General features: G+C 38.0%; 2 protein-coding genes across 3 annotated transcripts in view; one reads left to right on the top strand and one right to left on the bottom strand.

The window, feature by feature from the left end:
• Positions 1-2058: 2058 nt before the first annotated feature.
• Positions 2059-14639, bottom strand: LOC112575041 (bifunctional methylenetetrahydrofolate dehydrogenase/cyclohydrolase, mitochondrial-like). The gene is made up of 6 exons (XM_025256553.1): positions 14102-14639; positions 13176-13363; positions 11046-11321; positions 9155-9262; positions 8790-9011; positions 2059-7652 (listed from the first exon to the last, which is right to left on the bottom strand). Exons 1-6 carry the CDS (start codon positions 14251-14253, stop codon positions 7525-7527), a joined length of 1074 nt encoding a protein of 357 aa, XP_025112338.1. The 5' UTR covers positions 14254-14639; the 3' UTR covers positions 2059-7524.
• Positions 11346-21150, top strand: part of LOC112575003 (RUN and FYVE domain-containing protein 2-like) — a 50358-nt gene continuing 40553 nt past the window's right edge. Inside the window, exons 1-2 of one of the 2 annotated variants that reach the window (XM_025256487.1) lie at positions 11346-12038; positions 14726-14923. In XM_025256487.1, coding sequence (XP_025112272.1) covers positions 14737-14923 — 187 coding nt within the window. In that variant the 5' untranslated portion in view covers positions 11346-12038; positions 14726-14736. Of the gene's footprint in view, positions 12039-14725; positions 14924-19718; positions 20880-21150 lie in introns of those variants that run through there. The other variant, XM_025256495.1, reaches the window with a different exon arrangement.

Genomic DNA, 21150 nt, shown 5'->3' with positions numbered 1-21150 from the left:
CCGTGGTTATAGCGCCTGTCGCCAGTACAGTGAGAGTTGACTTCCTGGGTTCAGTTCTCGTTTTGGGCACGCTGCTCTTTTCTGAATGTAGAATCTCTTTACAGGGCTGGCTGCCTTACCGTGATATTGCCTTAGATGGTGACTCTGGAAATCTCTCCTCCCTTTGTTCTGGTGGCTTAATTTTTTTTTTTTTTTTTCTTGATTGTCTCATGGATTCTGTAAGTTTAATTGTTATGATGGAGTTAAGAAAAAAAAATGTCGAAATTTAGATTCCGTCATTATTTTATCGAAGCTTTACTTCTGGTCTGTTTTCATTTCATAAACGCATGGTATTCAAAAGGTAAACATAATTACACTCACACCTCACACCACCTCCATCTCACAGGACACAGCTTTGATAATTTCAGACTTTGCCTAGAGTCGGCAGAAAATAAGTCTAGAAGGCTTGTTGGTGTTTACAGCATCCCTAGTGACGTCATTAGTGTGTGGGGGGTGGGACGGAGAGGAGCAATTGAGCTTTAATACCAGCGTGGGATTCTTAGGGCATCGGAGAAGACCCACATCCCAGTTACTCTCCAATCTCTTTCGTACCAAAGAAAGCGCTAGTGCTTCCTCGTTCGCTCACAAAAAAGGAAATGAAGGAAGGAGGAAGGTCTGTGGAATCTGGCAGAAAGTCTTCTATACAAAGTGATCTTTGACGGACCTTAACTGGACACACAGTCGAATGTGTGACAATATTTGGCAACCTTTCATGTGATGGTCACATAGGGATCCAGTGGTTTGGGGCGCATGTATGTGAGCGAGGATGACGCTGTGTGGGTACGAGTTCAGTTAAGAAGTCCTTAAAGGGGCGGGCGAGTGGAGAATTGTATGGGTTCGAGGTATAAAGACCATTCAGGATGGTGTGCGAGACTTGCTAGCACTGGGTATAGTGCTGTGTACCATTCAGCCCACACCTACTGCGATATACACCCACTTCGACTGTAGGTCCTACCCTCCACCCCACCAACACCACTCCAACCACCTTCTGCACGCTACGAGATAATAACCACAGACACGGGCACACTTCACTCCCCGAAAAATTGTTCCTCTTTGCTGGTGCATCTCTAAAGGAGCTTCATTGCAGTTTCTTTTTTTTTTTTTTTTCATTTAAGCTTTTGGGCAATGAGTTTTAGCGTCCATATGTTGGGAAGCTGGGGGTATTTTTATAATCGCCGTATTTTCAAGTGTTTGTGAATAATGAGTGCAGGGGGCAGGTGTGTCGTGCAGCTGCTCATAAAACTTCTAATTGTCATCACCTTTGGGAAAAAAAGCACTCCTATTCTTTTTTCATTCATGCAGGATTTCTTTTTGTCTATCGACTGTGTGAAATCTTGCGGCAACCAGCGTGGTGTTGCCCTGTAGGCAGATAACTCACTCGTGCTCACGAATGCGTGAGCCGGTGTACTTTTATACGTGCAAAAGGGGGGTGAAGTGAGGGGGAAGGCAGCTCAAGCGTACATAACACCCGATATCATTCCATTTTGCCATGTCGACATTAACAGCATCGCAACACAAGGACGGCAGTCGTCTAGCACCGTGGTGCACACTAGTTGACATTTACTCCCATTTGAAAGCGATTAAAAATTCATTCTAACCATCCTTTTTCGGCGGTTTTTAAAATGGCAAGTAGTTCTTGTTATCTACAACCAGCACTTGCTAAATGTTGCAGATGCACAGGGTTGTACGGGAACCCGATATTTATGACCATCTGTTGATAATTGAATTGGCGTGTTGGGTGGTTGGTGCAGGTGATCTATACACCGATACACGTGCCTCATCACTTTACCCACACGCCGATTCATGATTTGTTGAATTCTTAATATGGACTAGCAAGTAGTGCTGTATGAATAAACAATTGTGGTTGTGCATTCCAGAGGTAGCGGGTCCCAACGGCTACACCGACATTTTCACGAAAGTCTGTCGGCGATAATTTACTTTTTGTGCGCAAATCTGAAGCACAGAAATGTCTCCTCTACACGTCTCACGCACCTACACACTGAATCAAGAGCAATGTAACACCCTTTTCCAAATCTTTATTTCAGCTCAGATACAGTATTCTGTTGTAGATTTTAGGTTTCCCTACTAATCCATACATGCTGGGGACATATTAGACTGTGTGTGTGCGCGCGTGCGCCCCGTAATTCTGGGTTTGGATTAATAACTCGAGTTCTACTCGAGTAGATCTACTCTTACTCACGGTCTTTCACGTGCACATCATTAATAGATAATGACATTGACCTAGCATCAATATTAAGTCATCAAACGTTGCTCTTACTCACTTTACCGAAACATAAAATATTAAAAAAAACTTTAAAAAAAAATCAAGAGAAACCCATCCAAATCAACACGAAAGGATAAAAATCAATATCTTGTAAAATACAAGTCTACATGACTAAAACTAATAGCTTTGAAAATGACGAATATAAAGAAAATAAACTTACCACCACAAAATATGAACAATATATGAGAACAGCTTGAAAGTATATAATGTACGTACAGCCATTAACCTTTAGCTACCTGGAAACAGACCTAGAATTTGTTAGGCTTCTTTAAAATGCGTCAAATGTGATCTTAATCACTCTTGAACACTATGGCTTCATAAAAAAAGTTCGTTAACCTGCTTCTAAGAAACGTTTCTAGATGATAAAGACAGGTGAGTTACTAAAACTGACAATCACTTCATCAGATTTTTAATGAAAACATTTAAATATCACATGTTATATTTAAAAAAAAAACCCACAGCATTTATAATCAATGAGTTACATAACAGAAGGTGGAAATTTACTGGTCCTTGTGTTTTCTGTTTGTGAGGTTTTAAGTACTGAAGTGGGAAAAGCGAGCAGATGATGAGTATTATGTCAAAATGTCACACTACATTCACTGAGTGACAGAAAAGAATTAAAGTGTTGTTCAATAAATTCAATGTGCATGATCAATATCATTAAAATGCTATCAGAGATGGTGAACTTCAATACATTTGAACATCAGTCCATCAGGAACATAAAATCTTTTGCAGAATGTGGTCAAAATCAGTCACGACTCTTATATCCTTGAGATTCCAGACCCGTCAGTGAATGATTCCATTTTCAATGGTGCAATGGTGCCACACATCACTAGCTTAATGTGATAGCCTGATGCATAAAAAATGACAAATTTATTCAGGCTTTATAACATAGTCTGCTATGAAAATGCTGCACTAAACGTAAAATTACAGCTGACTGCTCTCCTGTCAATTGAGTACATCAAATCAGCACCATCAATTCAATTACATAGGTAAATTTGTGACGTTCTGATCATTTTGTTCAAAAAAACATGACAGTTGTGTAGGTTTATTACCAAGATCAGCTTTCTGGAATAGTTACACAATCTAATTATTATCTTGCGTCATTTTCAACAAATAACAGTAAACTTTCTTGCTGCAAGAAAGTTATACAGGTGACAATGGTTTGAATATTTCTGAAAAAATTAATTTTTTACTTTTGCACTCCATTAAAATTTTTGATCATGCAATATTCTCTTCCAAGTACACATTATGCTGTGTAATACTGTGAACGTCTACTATAAACACTATCCACTTATAACCATGGTATACTGTGTTCGCTCTTTTTTGAATTCAGTCTATTTCAATAACTGTCCTTCTATTTGTAAACACTAGCGACAGTGTAAGGTTTAGCAACAAATACATGACCCTGGTCCCTCCTGAACATCAAGAAATTTTATACAATCTAAGCTATGGTCAGGTAAACACATATGAGACATAAATACAAACAAGTTTCCATAGTTTTCAGTTCTGCAAAGGAAAACTGAACTGAATATGCGTTTCTACTGCTGCTCTTGGTCTCATTTCATTTATTATCATGTCATTCATTCCAAAGATATCTTCTGCCAGCAGTGCATTACAGTTCCTACTCCATGTTGTCAAACTGTTTACTGAAACAATGCTTATTCAAGAAGAAAATGACAGGTTAGTTCTGTTGTAATAGAGATGGTGAAGCAACAACAAACAGATACTCTCAGATTATAAATTTACATTACTGATAAAGAGGAGGATTAGGTGTTAATACTGATGCCGTTTCTTTAAATAGATGGTGTGATCTTTACATATACTTTAAAATAGTTTGGTACTATTTTAAAAGTTCTTCTTTTGAAAGACACCTGCTCCAACCACTTCCACATGTCAAACACCTGTCTCATATAAAGCACATATTGATCCATCTTTCAAGCAACCGTTCCATGTACTTTTGTGCAACAAGCAATTCACATCACTGTGAAGATAAGCAATATGAAAACAACTGACTACAACAGTATGTGAACTGATCCTGAAATATATTAATTGTGATCATTATTTTAAAAAATAGCTTTTTTAGGACAGTTTTTCATTTCTTATCACAGTTTGGTTCAACTGCACCTATTCAAAAAGATGCTTTATATAACATGGACATATAAGGAAATGTTTTAGTCAGCTCTGCCTCCTTCACTTTACTCACATGTAGCTGTAGGCATAAATAAAAGGGAGTGCACCAACATACATCCACCTTCCTTCACCCTCACCGTTGTTCACTCAAACATATGGATATTAATGCAAAAATGAGAAAAAGCTAGTATTTGGGTATTATGATTACAATGTATAAAAATGCAATTATTCCAGTTAATTATGCTAGTGAATGTAAAAAGTCAATATGCCACACCTTTAGAAGTCATTAAGTATGATGAGCATTTAATCCAGCAAGTACCTACATTCCTTCATTAACACTGAGTTTCTGAACTATGTAACACTTTTTCTCATTTTTCCTACTTCAAAAGATTCTTAGAAATATTGATTTCAACTTCTCACAAGAAACGTAAAAAATAGTCTTAAATCATTCACAAAAATATAAATAATAGCTGGCCTTGAACTTGAAGGCAAAGCAGACTGACCTTTTCTTCTTAAGATGAAATACATTTAGTCTAAATTATCTCAATTTCTTTATCAAAAATTCTTGTCAAAATACAGATCCCTCTATTAAACATTAAAAAAAAGACATCAAAGACACTAATCACTGAGAATTAGCTTGAATCATTCCAGAATAATATGAACGTTAATACATCTGAAGTGATCAGATGTCCTTAATCTGACCCCACCCTCACACAAGTACACGTGCATGCACACATACACACTACAATAGAGAAGCCAGTCTATCTGTCTACTTGTCTACACATTTGCATTTATAAAAAAAATATGAATATAAAACATGTTCGTGACAAGATAGAGATTCTTTGAACAATTTCTTTTGATCACACTGAATCCAAGACATGGAAAAAGCTAATTTATTTTAATTTTAACATGCTTTGATAGGTTTGTCACCAATGACCACAAGAAAACTTTAAGTCCCTGTAATAATAAAACAAAGCAGCAATAAGAGCATATCACAAAAAAGTAATCTTCAAAGACCAACATTTTATAATACATCGTTATTGCCTATTTCTGTGCAACAGAGATGGAAATTTTTCTTTGTTGGGAGCTCATGAACTAAACAACATGAAGTTGTATCCCAAACACCCATACAATTGTTACACTTTTAACTCCACTTCCTTACATAGCAATAATCATCAAGAGGTGCATGTGCATACACACATCAAAACACACACACATACACAGAAGGCACATTTGTTAGTCTTGTTCAAGAGTGATATTATTAAGTATATATGCATCTCTAGCTTATCTTATTGACATTTAGTTTCAAAGATCTGTTACCACTGAAGACCACTATACATGAGAAAGATATGGTTTGACATCTATGAAGACATCCACAAACTGTGAGATGTATTTACATGAAAACAAATGACAGAGATGGACAGAAGGAAGTATACTTTAAACGGCAGTTATAGAAAAAATTATTACTACAGTGGATGTTGGAGAAAGTGAATGTAGGTCAGTCAGTCTGCCAGGAAATATGTCCCTTGACTCGTACTGGTCGGTGAGCGGAGCACACAGATAGACATGACAGCTAACAAGGCCCATCATCCACATTTGTCTTGGGTGATAGCAATCAGGTCCTGCACAGGCTGACCAGTCCACTCCACGTTTGTAAACCAAATCTTCTTCCTCTGGCCACCACAGCATCGACCAACCTCCAAGGTACCTTGAAGAACAGTCTTGGACAGTGTCATGCCAGGTCACATGACCAAATCAGACCAGGTTATATTGCTGGACTGTTGCAAGTAAGGTTTCCTGGTGTCTATGAGTGTGGCAACCAAGATTCATACAAAGTCATTGGTTTTCTTTCCTGTGCAAGATCTAGAATGGCCTTATCAGACACTTGCTCTTGAATTCCTAGACTCTCTCTGCGAGCAGAGTCGATGTTTCACATCCATAAAGCAGCAATGGTACTGCGAGTGACTAGTACAGATCCCATCTAGCATAGCCATGTTGCAATCCTAATGCAGATATCTGTTACGGAACTGTTGTCTTTGAAGAGGGTGCCTCACAAGTAAGCTGTTTACCTCTTTGAGCTGTACTCATGTAGATATCTGCTTTACCATTGCCAAAGACTATGACTTTACTCTTATCAGTGCTGGTGTCCATTCCATGTGCATTCACTGTCAGTCAGTCTACTGGTAAGGTCTTGCAGTTGTTTGTGAGTGAAGGGTTGGGATAGAAACATCAGCAAGGAGAAGAATGAAAGGAAGGTGACATTTGTTCTTTCCATATTTGCCATATTTGTTAACACTCAAATCACAAGCTGTAAAAAATAAACAAGCAAACAAAACTACATTTTATGACAGTCTTGAATATGGCACAATTTCATTTTATAGTCATGAACTTAATGAAGAGAGGTTGCCACTGCAAAGATGAATATGCTTAACATGAATTCCTGAATCAGTGAAAGCTGTGTTTTAATTACCATTCAGCCTACATTTACATTTGTGATTTTTTTCTTTGGTACACTTCTGATCAATGTTTTCGAAGTATGTTATCAGTCAATATTTGTGAAGGTTCTACCCGGCAATGCTTTCAGATGCATGTGTGGTATTGATGCGCACAGAAAAATAAAAGCAATGTATTTATTAGCAAGAGCAATATAAACAAACTTTAACTTGATAAGGCCTCAATTTAACAAAAAAACTTTTTATCTTAAAAAAATAGTAACGGCTATCTATATGCTGAAATGTTATTATCAAATATATCCTGTTCTTAACACAAAAAAACTAATTTTTTATTTAGGAAAGTCTATCATCTGCATTATTCCAAGTTAAAATTATATTTGTTCAAAATGTTTATAAACTGAAATTTATGTTTCTTACTTTAATGTAGGTGTAATTCAGATACTCTCCATTTCATTTCAGAATGTAACCAACAATATTCAAGAAAAGCAGCTTTCACGTGTTGACAACAGCAACTTTTCTCTAAGAGGCAAAACACAGTTGTGCAGTGACATGACCAGCATGTACACCCTTTTCTTTGTCATAGACAGTTCGCATAGCCATGACTGTAGGTCATACTTAGTTGTGAAGTGGAAACTTGATTTCTTTTGTATAGGCCAGCAGCGTGTTCTTCATCAGCATTGCCACTGTGACTGGACCCACTCCTCCAGGTACTGGTGTGATGAGACTTGCCTTTTGGGAAACACCTTAACATAAAAAATATCAGCTACCAAATGGCTAAAATTGCACAATGGCAGCTTTTAACTGATCACAGCCTGAAGCATATGTTTATCTATAAAACAACTTTTGACATGCATTTTGTCACTTCTTACAGTGCCTTTACTCAGCATAGCTAGATGAAAGATGCAGCATTACAAATGACTGTCCATAAGGGTTAAATTTAGGGTAATATCGGCCATTACACAAATTTGTATGCAAGTTACTTTTTACAAACAAAGGAAAAAACCTGACCTGCTCCCTTTTAAGCTCTGATACAACACAGTCTTAGAGGCAAATATTGTTTCTATATAAACAGCCTAGCATTTCTTACAAAGTAATGTAACATTACATTACTAGTTAACACAGGGATGGGCCAGTCATGCAAAAGAAGACACAACCAGAGAGTTTTTATGTGGATGGAAAAAGAAGCTGGCTTATTTTTCTTTTTTTTTTTTTTTAAATTCTCTCTGATCAAAATTTCCATTTATATATCACAAGCATTCAAAATTTGACTTAACACACATTCAGACAATGAATTTTGGCATCATTCACATTCATTATTTCATGCAGGACTGATGCCTGAAGAAAGGGAAGCACAACAGCTACAGTTAACAGCAACAAGGTGACTGTCCATATGGTGCCAGCTTACATATTCTTCACAAGGGCACATCCTATAGCTGAATGCCTCACTGCCTAGCTGAAGCCTTCAGCATAGAGCAACAAATGATGTTTCCTATTGTCATGGTGGTCGAATTCCCATGGCTGTTTTGCATATCTTAAACTAGGAATGCTAGGATGAAGAGCCACAACTTCACAAATCGAAAAATATTATCTGCATAAGGAGCTTAAGTATACTGTTATCAAAATATATCCCAGGGCACCCCAGGGCTCCCCAGGACAATAGGCTACAAAACAAATTCTGTTTAATCACAGAGGTGTGCCCAGAACATCCCCCTCCAGATTTCTTCCTAGCCAGACCAGACACTGTCACGGGGGCACTGTCAGCGACACTAGTTAAAATTACTGCTTCCCATAACAAAATGTATCAGTATAAAAAAGTAACTAATTTATGTTGGTAATAATTATAAGGCTGTTACACACATCCTTGAGAGTTTAACATTTACCTTCGAAATCCACATCGCCAACCAGTACAGTTTTCCCAGGATCATGTGGATGTGGTACACGTGTAATGCCAACATCAATAATCACAACTCCCTCCTTTACCATATCAGCTGTAATCAGTTTGGGAACTCCAGTAGCTGTAATGACAATGTCTGCTGACTTTGTAAATAGTTTAAGCTGCTCAGGAGGTGTGTGTCGATGACAAATGGTTGTTGTAGCATCACCTTTCCAAAAAGATAAAAAAAAGCTTTGAACTTTTCAGATGCCCTTACAAAGACAAGAAAAATAAAACTGCAAAAACGCATTCAATGTAAAACATAAAAGAATGAAAGACAGACAGAAGGATGAGCAGGCATGCAAAGCTTACCTCCATAATTGCCATGTGATGCATCACCATGCAGGAACATAGCAATGGGAAGACCAACATTTTTAGATCGACCACAGACAACAGCATTTTTCCCAAATGTTTCTACACCTGAATACAAGCAAAATGTGACCATCCGAGTTAAAAAGTTATAAAGCTTGATGATATCAAAATCATCTTTAAATGCTATTCTGCATTCTCTATGAAAGTGCTCTTTATTTTTGTTTTCTCTGTTCTTGCATTACCAGTTCCAGTCCATCCCATTTGTAAAATGCTTTACAGAAACAAAGTAATATCAATATGCATGTGTATTATCAGGATCTTGACACTTGATGTAGAGACCACGTTAATGTGGAAATATTTTTATGCACATAAAACTCTCCTTGATGCTTGATAATACTAAAGATCAGCTTTCAAATATTTGGTTTAATCCTAATTGTCCTACGTGATAGGAACTTCAGCCTAAATTCATTTTACTTTTATTTTTAAACAGCATAACTATCATTAGAAAAATTTTCTTTATGTGATCTACACCTCTCATTTGGCATTTACACTGGTTTCTATATAATGGGAAACATAGTTGCCCAAGTAAAATCTAAAGAAAAGGTCCACATAAAATGTCCTCTAGATTTAACCAGTTTTTCATGAGCATCTTTAACAAAAACTGTGCATAAAAAGTTACCTTTAAACTATAAGAAGATTTGCAGTCAGTCTCACAGCATTGTTTTTCAAAATAATGATTATGTTGAAAAGGAAAAAAAAAAAGGTGGACAAAGGGAAGCAATCAAAAAAAGAACAAACAATGGCAGTTCACCTCTGTATTGGGTTCCCTTTTCTGTCTCCTACTAAGCACATGAATTATGTGTGCATGCACGCCCATACATGCTCACACTATTTGAGTTCAATAACTTTCCACTAATGATCATCACCCAATTAAAAAAATTATGAAAATATCACAAAAACATACAAACATTGTGTATACACATTTGCAAAAAATCAGGTAATGATCATTCGGAGAAACTTACCAAACTTGAATAGCCTTCTAGATACATGTATCATATGGGTAATGATAGTAAGAAGAAGCACAACTTCATATATGTATATCAAGAATAATTTATTTCCAACCAAAATATGTGTCAGAAAAGAAAGAAAACTAGCATATGTGCATGCAGCTATCCTGTTCTATGTTAGCTCTTATTTTGCAAGTTTAATATGAACTGTTCCTTGCTTTTAAAATACTTTTTGAATTACATTTTCATGTCATTACTGGGGCAACTTTAAAGGTCTATCAGACTGCACGCTTTACTATTTTATAATGACTGGGCTAATCTCAGAAATATTTCCCCAAAATTTATATGAATTTCCCATCCCACTTTCTTTGCAGGCTTTTAAACATCACTATATGCAGTTTAAACATCACTATATGCAAAACATAAAGTTAAATACACTGATATAAAGAATACATGGAGAGGCTTACGTTTTGAAGGCTACTGTGAGCAAGAGAACTAGAACTATACATGTTAAAATTAGGCATATCCTTGGGCATTTCAGATGTCACAGGGTTTACCTCTTTCTGTGCATAGTGATGTTTGTAGGCTTGTAACTCAAGAACAGAAAAGATTCACTTACAGTTTTGACGATCGTAATTTTTACTGAACTCAACAAATTCAAGTGAAAAATATTTACGGTCACGTGGACCTTTACACTTTTACTTAATTATTTAAACTACTTCATCAACAATAATATTATTGTTCATAAGAGTTATTCTTCACAGTAAAAAAAAGTATTAACATGATGAACTTTAAAAAGCCAGTAAGTTTATCAATTATGGTCCTTTAATTTTTAAAAATAATACAAAAACTATCTATGACAACCAAGATAAGATTGTGTTTACCACTTCTACGAATGATTTCCATCACTGCTGCTGGTGTTGCTGGCATAAATGACTTTTCATCCACACAAAAACGACCAATGTTAAGAATGTGAAAACCATCTACATCTTTCTGTGGTGCTACAGCATCACATACTACCCTTTCCCGAATATGTTGTGGCACAGGAAGTTGAACAAGCAATCCATCAACAGAAGGGGCGCTGTTCATGAGCTGAATTTCTGCCAACAATTCTTGCTCTGTAATGCTGATCGGCAGTCTGACTGTGTTACTCTCAATACCTGAAATTTAACAATCAGTGGTAGGGCATGCTGCTTTGGAGCAGAAAGATAGCACAAGAGATGACTAATGGCTTTAAAAAAAAAATTTAAATCATTGATTTATTAACTTTCTCTAAAAATATTAATGTCTGTATTTATTTTGTGGATGAGTAGGTGTGTCTGTTGTAGAAGTGAGCATGTCTGTTACAAGTAAATATAGGTGCATGGTGTTTGTGATTTCATTTATGTAGATAGGTCTGTTATCACTTCTGCAAAAGTGCTCTGAGCAAATCTTTGGAAAATTCTTAAAGTTGTTATAAAAGTAAACAGACATCCATAAGTAATATCAATATATAATAATAACTGAATTTGTAGAGTGCATTTACCCCTGTGGAGATTAACTCAATGTGCTATGGACAAAAGACTATAAACCAATTTAACAGTTAGCCATAAATTAAAAAAAAAACCCACAAGCATACAGTACACAAGTGACACCACGACAAACATGAATAAAGTTCATAGATAAAGGTGAGGGATTGAGGAGTATGTGCAGGAATTTGATGGATTATAAAAGGTATTTCTTAAAAGGTTGTTTCAGGGCCCGACTTAAAAGCCTCTAACGTAGACACTGTCTGAAGATGAAGGGGCAGAAAATTCCAAACGGTAAGGCCAGAGGAGACCGAGCATCATGCCATTTGTCCGATGGGTGCTACAGAGAGGAGATCAGCACAGCACAAGGTTAGCACAAATAGACTGACTCAGGTGGTAGTGAAGCAGTAGCTGAACACATAGAGGAGTGACTGTGTAGATACTGGTAGCAACTATCATACAATACCTGCAGGTATCTTATAATCGATGTGTTTGACCTGGCAGCCAGTGCAGCTCATAGAGAAGGGATGTGAGATACACCTTCAACTATTCCAAACAGTTTTTTTTCAAAGACATAAGCTTATCTGTAATATTGATATAACTGAATACATTGCTGCTTTGTCCACGCTAAACGTAAGCTAGCAAATAATGATAACAGCTTGATCATATAGTGCAGAATCCCAACACGGCCAGGTTCTGCAATGTACACCTAAAGGAAGTTGGCGAAAAGCAAAACTCACCCTCCATAAAATATCTGTGAATTACACACACACCAGCACACACATGCACCCTCCTACTCACATGCACATAGCATGCAAGCTTGAATCACACTATCAATGGTTGGTCAAGTGATAATGTGATTTCAGGAGATGAAGTGATAACTGAAATACCTACAGAAAACCCCCAAGTGGTCATCCTTGTGAACAGATTTCTTATCCAAACCCTACAGTCTTTACTGTAGTAGTGACAAGTTATAATGCTACCCAATTGCTTCATGCATACACATCAGTCCTTTTGCTTATTACGTAAATGCTTCACAACTGCTTAGTTTAAAGCCTGCAGAGAAAAGGATACTGCAGGTACTGCCTTCTAGGATCATGTTGCAAGGCAGATAGAGGACCTATGTCTAGTCACACGTCCTTTACTGAGGTGATGTATTCAGATCACAAGTGGAGTCTGCTAACTAGTTTTCACTCATCCAATATTGCCTCTAGTGATATATTGCATCATCTGGCCCATTTTTTTGTTTGTGTCATTTAAAACAAGTCTAGACTGCAATTCTGCATTTTAAGAATGAAAACATGTACTTGCAACTCTTTGACTGCCAAATTTAATAAAGAGATATTAAGTAGAAACACATGTTTTATGGGTTCATTTATTTTGTTATTGTTGTTCGTGTTTCTGAATATGTCAAACATATGGGGAAATTGCTATTTATAATACTAAAAAAAAAAAATTATTTCTATAAATTAAAATGATGAAAACCTGTAACTTGAGTGAACATACCTGTGTATTGTGCTGCTTTGATTTTATTTGCTACATACACTGTGCTGGCTGGATTGTCACCCACCAACAAAACTGTGAGCTGTGGAGGTCGCATTCCAGCATCCTTAAGTTTTTGTACCTTTGCTTTGACTTCATCCTTGATTTCTTTAGCAATGGCTTTTCCATCAATCAGCTTAGCAGATGATAGCCTATGATGAAATATTTAATTATTCACCACATATGTAGTGTTTTAGTGATGATTGCGTTAATGTATAGACAATGATACAATATATATTGCTACATAATCTTAATATTCTAGAAAAATTACAAATGTAAATTTTTTGCATATCTTTTTATAATTTTATTTCAGTGTCCAGCACACCATATGTCCAGACTAAAAATCATATAAAAAGAGAAGTGGAGGTAACTAACGATGGCTTATAGAAGCAAAACAGAAGTCTACATGGTCTGGTCATCTAGCCGGCACAGTTTTGTTGCTAATTAGTGTTAACAGACATAGCAAACATTTTATACAGGAATGACCATGCAGAAGAAAATGGTTTTTCTACAGGTATTCTATGAAAAATTCTTATGCAGAGTGGCTTTGTCTGGAGAATTATTCAAGTTTCAGTATACCCATGGAAAAACTAGCATGCAAAATACGTTATCAATCAATGAGGCATACTAATCTTGGCATCCGCTACAAAGTGTATTAATAAATGATAGTAATTTACTGACAGCCAGATATGCCAACAGTACTGCTATGCATAAGAAACAGCTAAGAGAAATGTTTTTTAAACATAAGTCTTAACAAGACAGATAACCGAATAACTCTTTCTCTCTCACACACACACCACTGCACATGATAATGTCTACTGTTATTTTCATGTCAATTCTACACTTCTTATGCATACTAACGCTTAACTCCAAGAACATATGCCACTGACCGTTCTGAAAAATCATAACTTTGGACGAGGCGACTTGCTTGACTACAAAAAATGCGAGAATCGGAGCTAGTTGGTGTTGTTTGCTTTACTACTGTAAATTTACATAGATGTCTATATCCTGAAAGTACTCTGGAGCACACTGTAAGGGTCATCTTTTAGTGAATAAAACACGACACAGCAGGTTCGACTCTCAGGTTTCTTTCGAGCATACCTCTGACGCCAGTCACTATACGTGCTAGGAGATGATGAAAGAGCCGAGCGCCCCGGTAGCAGACGACAGCCCGCATTGCCGATGCGATTTATTATCGTAACCTCGTTTGGTTTTGGCTTTCATCTTGTTGGCGTTTAAAAGATAACAAACTAATCAGAAAAATATTTTTACATCTTATGTTGAAAAAACTCTATCTGCCACTTGCTGCTATACCAAAAGATACTGAGGCAATTAATATTTTAAAGCATGAACTGTGAACGATTCACAGTATCCTCCCTTCTGAAAAAACATTTTTTAAAATTGATTAGTTATTTATCTTCCTATCGCTAACAGCAATTTATATCGTGCTATAATAGTTTGCATTAATAAAGATTTTGTTTTTAAAATAAAAGTTGGTCTTTGTTTTCTTTGAGATTAATACAAGATGGCTGCCCCCGCATCAAAACAAGAAGGGGGTGTGAAATCTCTATTGGAAGAACTGCAAGATGCGACAAACGTCAGTGCACAGAAGAGTGAACGACCCGCAGAGGCAAAAAGAACTCACGAGCAGGCGAATGCAGGAAATTATCAGAGGGAAGCTAACAGCATAAGGGCAAAAATACTTCGTGAACGTAAGTTTGATCTTACTTGATAGCTGCGCGGTAGACTTGTAACAGTGCAGGGTTACTTCTGATTATTTGCAGTACATCTGAAAGCAATTCAGAATTGATGCAAGTGTCTCCCTAGTTTGGGATACTGTTAAGTCTTTCAGCCGTTACCTGTTCATTTATATACATGATTGTTATTATTAATGGTGTTGAACATAACGTCGCTTTTGAGATTACTGTTCTCGGTGTTAGTTTGATGGTAAACTCTCGAATCCCATCGATTCTGCATGCTTTGAGATCAGTGTCATCTTTAAAATCCAAGTTGCTTATGGGCCTAACTTAGATGGAGAAAATATAGAGTATTTCTGCAATATCACTCTTGAACAGGACTAACAAGTGTACCAAGTGTGTTCATGTGTGTGTACGCGCCTCTGGTATAATTATTGCTAGGAGGGGTATTTAAGAGTGAGTGTAGTAATTGTATGGGTGTGTGGGATACGACTTCATGCTGTCTGAAAGAACAGGCAGTTGAGGAGCATTGTGGTACTTGGGTACTTGTACAGTACCTAGAGCAAACACCTGTTTGATTTTCTTGCCAGATTGTCACATGCCTTAATGAGATTATCATAGATTTCCATGATTTATATTAAGGAAAAGTTTTAATCAACAAAACTGCCAATATAAGTAATTTCAGCAGATTTCATAGTAGGTCCACTTAAAATTCTTAAAATATTTTGTGGAAAAAAATCATGCCATTGAACAGTTCATATATGACACTATACAATATATAAATTGACATCATATAGGCCAGACTGCCTATTTTTATCTGATCATTGGTCAGTTTATTTGTCTATCCAGATGGTACTGTTATACTAATTTCTGGGATGACCTAGTGGTTGAGTGCTCCAGAGCTTCTTTTCCATGTGAACATATTAATTACCAAAATGTCTAATGGGATGGAAGCTCAAATTCATGCTCATCCTAATGATGAAACCACAGGGCATGACTCACTGCCCTTGTGTTTGAAACCAAGGCAATCTTTTATTTGAAGGATCTTGGCTGTGGTCTAGAACAGAAATTCTCAACTATTTTTGGGACTGCCTAGGAAGACACGTACCACTGGTTGAGAAATGCAGGTTTAGAGGATCTTGGAGAAGAGATGGGTACCACCAGGTACAGAAGTGCATAGAAAGGACAATAGAAAATGCCAGCAAAATACCATATGAGATACCCAAATACCCCACCAGCAAGCTTCAGGGTATTATGGAAAGCTTCAAGGCCTAAGTCAGAGGTAAATCTTTTGCCATAAACTTAGTGAACTGTGATGAAGACACATGTGCTGAAAATATCCAAGAGGTGCTACTTTCTAAAGCTGAAGGGATGTTAGGGAGCTGGGGGAAGAGGAATCAACCCTGGGTCACAAATGATACTCTAGATCTCTGTGACCAAAGGACGGCCTTGATGAAGGACAGAAAGTGCAACCTTGAGCCAGCAAGCAAGTACTAAATGGTAAACACTGATATATGAAAGGAAACGAAGGCAGTTAAGTAGAAGAGGAGCAAGGAGCAGTGTCATATAGTAGAGGAGGTCATGGCGTGAGCTGACAGCAACTTCTGGAGTCTTACCAAGACAGGTCAACAAACAGCTTCAGTTGCCTAACATAGCAATACCAGATTCTCACAGAAAGCACTAATATACTAAACTGATGACCAAATACTAAAAGACCTGGGCAGCTTCCTGTTGAGGAGCAACACTAATGTCCTCCAAGGAAATGAATTAACAACCAGTGGTCCTACAGGAAGAGCCAGATAGCTGTAAGTAGCCTCAAGGGAGGACAGTCACCTGGCATTGACAGTGTCTGAGATAAGCTGCTGAATGAGGGTGGAAAAGAAACAACAAATGCACCTACTCATCTGTGGCAAAGAATCTGCAAACATAAAGAGTAGACACAATGAGTAGTCATACCTCTTCCAAATAAAGGAAATGCTGTTGTCAAAACTGCAAAAATTGCCAGCCTAATAAACATAATTCAAAAATCACTTCAAGACCACCAATAAGAAGCTGCTGCTAGCAGAACAGACTGGCTTCAGATCAGATAGCATCTTCACAGGTCACATTCTGATAGAAAACACATACAATCTCTTCCACAACTTCACTCACTTTAAATAAAATAAATGTCCATCATGCCACGTCTGTAGTTTTAGCGTTTTTTTTTAACCTTATATAATCCTTACTGCCCAGCATATTTTTGTAAACATGCGCGAGTTTCTTCTATTCTGGTAAAAGACATAAAGCTTAATTTATCAGTGGCAATATTTCCCAGTACAATTCCTTTATTACATGTATAGTCTTTTATTCAGGTGATAAAAAGGCCACCATTCTTATGCGTACTTAATCAGTCTCATTAATCATACACTGCATCAGTTATTCTTTCCATGCACTTTTGTTTTACATCCTATAAAAGAATCATTTTCAAATAGCAGACAATACTGCAGATCTATTTCAGCAATAACTTTAAAGGTTGTATATAAGAGATAAGAGAAAGTGCTAAGAACAAGAATGCCAAGGGAACGCACACTGTATAAATCAAAAATTAAATATTTGTTTACAGAAAATAACTTACTTTTACATTAAGAACAAATCTTAAGAACACAAAATTAGCCAAACTTTTTTGAAGAATTCTGTGCTGTGCTGTGCTGTATAGTGCTGAGTAGAACCAATCGGAATGGACTACACATTTCTTAGTCTTTCTGGCCTCTAGGCTACAAAATCTTTTATGTTCACCTTCACACATTGATATTGCTGTTGTACTCAACCTTCAGCTTTTTATAATACCATTATTGCTATTTATGCTTTGCTATTAGTATTTATGTTGTATACAATTTTTGATTATTTTTCGTCCCATGGGAAGTTACAACACATAGCTCTAGCTGGACTAGAGTTGCATCCCTTAAATGAAAGGAGTGGTTTAGTGCATTACACATAAAGACAGGCAGAGAAAGAGAGATGGAAATCTATTTTGATGTTGGTCATTGTGATAATAATAATATTAGATGATAGTTTTGACTGTGCAGAAGGAGTTTTGCTGAATTCATTGCAAAAATCATTAGAACTTTTCAGCTTATGTCGGACCTTGATTAGACAGTCGTATATTTTGTGCTAATCTGTATACAAAAGATTTTGGAGAAGCCATTCTATATAATTAATTTAATGTCTCTGATTTACAAGAAAATAGTGTGTCAGTTTAGATTCAGGTAGGAAAGGTTAATTTTTGTACAATTTAAATTGTAATTATTAGTTTGATTTGTCCTTATATTTTTGTCATATTATTTTTATGATTTATTCTAAAGTAGGGGGAATTTTATTTATACCTTAGTTGAGATGTCAACATATAAAATTTAAATATTGTTGGATAGTCATAAGCATGTTTACAAGGGAAAATGTATTTTACTGATTTGAGTCAATATATTGCTAGTCATTGTTCAGTTAATAAAGACAGACGTAAAGAGAGTATTTCTGAGACACTATAGTCGGTGATAAATTTAGAGGAAAACTATCCAGGGTTACAGAACTCAAGTGTTGTAAACAAGTGCTTTGATAATACTATGTGAAAAATTTCATTGACAGCAAAATCTAGAGTGAAAACTAATTTGTTTTGAAATGAATGAAATGATTAAGAATTTTCTTAACCGTAATAACACAGCAGATGTAGCATGTGCTTGAAGCATGAATTCTTTCTATTGTGTATTTCTTTCTTAATGTGTTTCCTTCATCTGCTAAACATGGTATTTGGAATGCCACAAAACAGCAGTTTCCGGTGTTTATTCAAACACAGATCCATGCCTATTTGCAACAAGCGAAAAGCTTGCCACACTCAACACTTTTTTTTTTGGCTTTTACTCGTGCTAGTTAATTGTAGACAGGAAACATTACTATTATTAGTCTCATAAATTTGAAAGATCTTATTATAATTTTTGCCTTCATCTGCATGCCTTATGCAGACTCCTTAGTATCTATCTCTTTTGTCTAACCATCCATATCGAATTTCCTTGTTGCCTAATTTAAGTATGTGAGTTGTTCCTCTCTGCAATCACCTTTCAATTCTATATAACATGGCTAGTCGCTGCATCAAGTAAAACTCAACCAACCATTCTCTCTGCAGGAAGGCCAAAATAAACGAGGAAAAAACACTTCCTTTTCTTTGGGGGCTATTTTTTAAAAAAAATCATTTTTGCCATTTTTAAATCATATGCATGTGCAGAGCTTTGTAATGGATCTTGGCACTAAATATTGTCATCAGCAGCAGTCTTTATTATCTACGTCTGCACAATCTTGTTCTAAGGGAGACAGTATCGATCAGTTTCACTGATTACTATCATAGCCCACGAAAGCACAAAGGAAATTTTTCATCAGGTCATTTTAATAAAATACTTATGCGGAGCACATCCATTGACGTTGCCTGTTCGATGAACAGCATGGGTAATACCTTCCTCAGGACGAACAACGCGATTGCCGGGATGAAGTGGTTTGAGGCAAGCGACAGCAGTTTCGTGTCACCTGCTGGTGATACCCTGTGGTGCTGCATGAACCTATGTCCATGTTAACAGCCTTTGAACTAGGAATCATAAGAAGACTTACGTCTTAAAAGCCATATGCCTCCCTCCTCCCCATCCCTCCCCCATAAGGCGACACGCCTGTGTTGAGGAAGGTGCTGTCTGTATGTGATAACCCGTGCACGGATGCAGGTCTATCAGCCAGCGACAGTGCCAGAGTGCAGGAGAAGCCTCTGGGTGCTGTGATTATGATAATGTATGTAGACGACGGAGCTGCCGTGCGTGCGTGAAAACTCTTGGCCACGCGATCGATAATTCCAGCGCACGGCGTGCGTGCGTGCGTGAAGCAAGCAGGTATAGCCTCTCCATCGAGATGCGGCTGCAGCAGAGAGGTGCGTGCGTGAACATGAGCGCGCGTGCGTGCCGTTGGCCCAGGAACTACGTTAGCATAACGGCCGACTTGGTGGTGGCGGTTGTCGTTGTTGTGGCGTGCCGTGATGGCTGCTAATGGCGTAGACTGAGGGAAGAAGAAATCGCGTCGAGAAGGTCCCTGCGCGGCGTTGCGCTTGTTTGTCGAGACAGCAAGTTGACCCAGCGTGAAGCCGTTGTTGTGAAACGTTTGCCCTCCCAGTGCTGGGAGGCGAGCCTGCGTGTCCTAACCCTCCGTGAGACAGCGAACGCTTTGCACGTTTGTTTGGAATTCGTGGAATCTTCCTCGCAAAGCGTGTTGCAGACACAACAGTTGCCGGTGCATCTTCCTCATCATCTGCTTCCTTCGTTGCTGCTGTTGCTGTGTGAGTGATGGGGCAGTGAGACGCTCACAGGAAGAGGGACGACAACCGGCAGTGGCTTGTGCTTTGGTCGCGATGTGCACTCGCGGCATCTCGCTCTTCGAGAGACGCATAATGAGGCTGGAATCAGAGTCGGGACCAAATCACATCTGCGGGCAGCGCTGTGTTTACAACTGATACACAAACACGAAACGGAACTTGCGCCGCAGTTTGATTTTCACGGAGAAAACCACTAAGACCTGTCGCGGTGATCAGGGCGCGCTAGCATCGCACCTGCACATGAATGAATCTGGACGCATTTCCTAGAGCGCCCCAACGTGAGTGAAAGAATGCGACGACATTGTCGTGAGTGTTGACGTCGAGGTCGTCGTCGCTGACATATTGTACACAAGACGGTCGTTCAGCATTGACCATTGTGTTTCAATCCGAGCGGCCCCACGAAGCTGGTCGATCGAGGTTTTGTTTTGTTTTCTTTTTATCGGCCACTGAACGCCTTCCTCCGACAGCAGACGATGGCCGAGGAAACAATCTATCTCTGCAACTTTCGTGTGTCAGTCGATGGCGACTGGCTGTGCCTACGAGAGCTGAGCGATGTCCAGCTGGAGATGGAAACGGATCCCATATCCATCGAGGATGGTGAGTCTAAGCATCGTATCACCCAGTCCCCTCCGCGGCTGCTCCTTGTGCATAGACTACTGTGCACCTCGAGCAGCCGTCACCAGCTTGACTTCCGGATCACAAGGCGCCGGCTATGGATGACAACATTTGTATGATGCTGGAGGCTCGACGATCGATGGAGCTGTGTTGTGTGATTGCAAGATAATTCGAACTTTCTCATCGGCAGGCTCAACCTGAATAGATTTGTTCTTCATCAGAGAAGACTGGAGAGCCTGTTGAACTTAGTCAA

The sequence above is a fragment of the Pomacea canaliculata genome, linkage group LG1 (genome assembly GCF_003073045.1).
Source record: "Pomacea canaliculata isolate SZHN2017 linkage group LG1, ASM307304v1, whole genome shotgun sequence".
NCBI lineage: Eukaryota > Metazoa > Mollusca > Gastropoda > Architaenioglossa > Ampullariidae > Pomacea > Pomacea canaliculata.
This window is presented reverse-complemented; position numbering and strand designations above follow the sequence as displayed.

What these genes read in the sequence shown, in the direction of transcription:
- LOC112575041 (XM_025256553.1), bottom strand. Translation starts at nt 14,253, where the DNA reads ATGACCCTTACAGTGTGCTCCAGAGTACTTTCAGGATATAGACATCTA. An exon ending in CAAAGCAGCACAATACACAG is followed by an intron (nt 11,322 to 13,175) that starts GTATGTTCACTC and finishes GTTAAATTTCAG; the next exon opens with GTATTGAGAGTAACACAGTC. An exon ending in TGGCGATGTGGATTTCGAAG is followed by an intron (nt 7,653 to 8,789) that starts GTAAATGTTAAA and finishes TTTTATGTTAAG; the next exon opens with GTGTTTCCCAAAAGGCAAGT.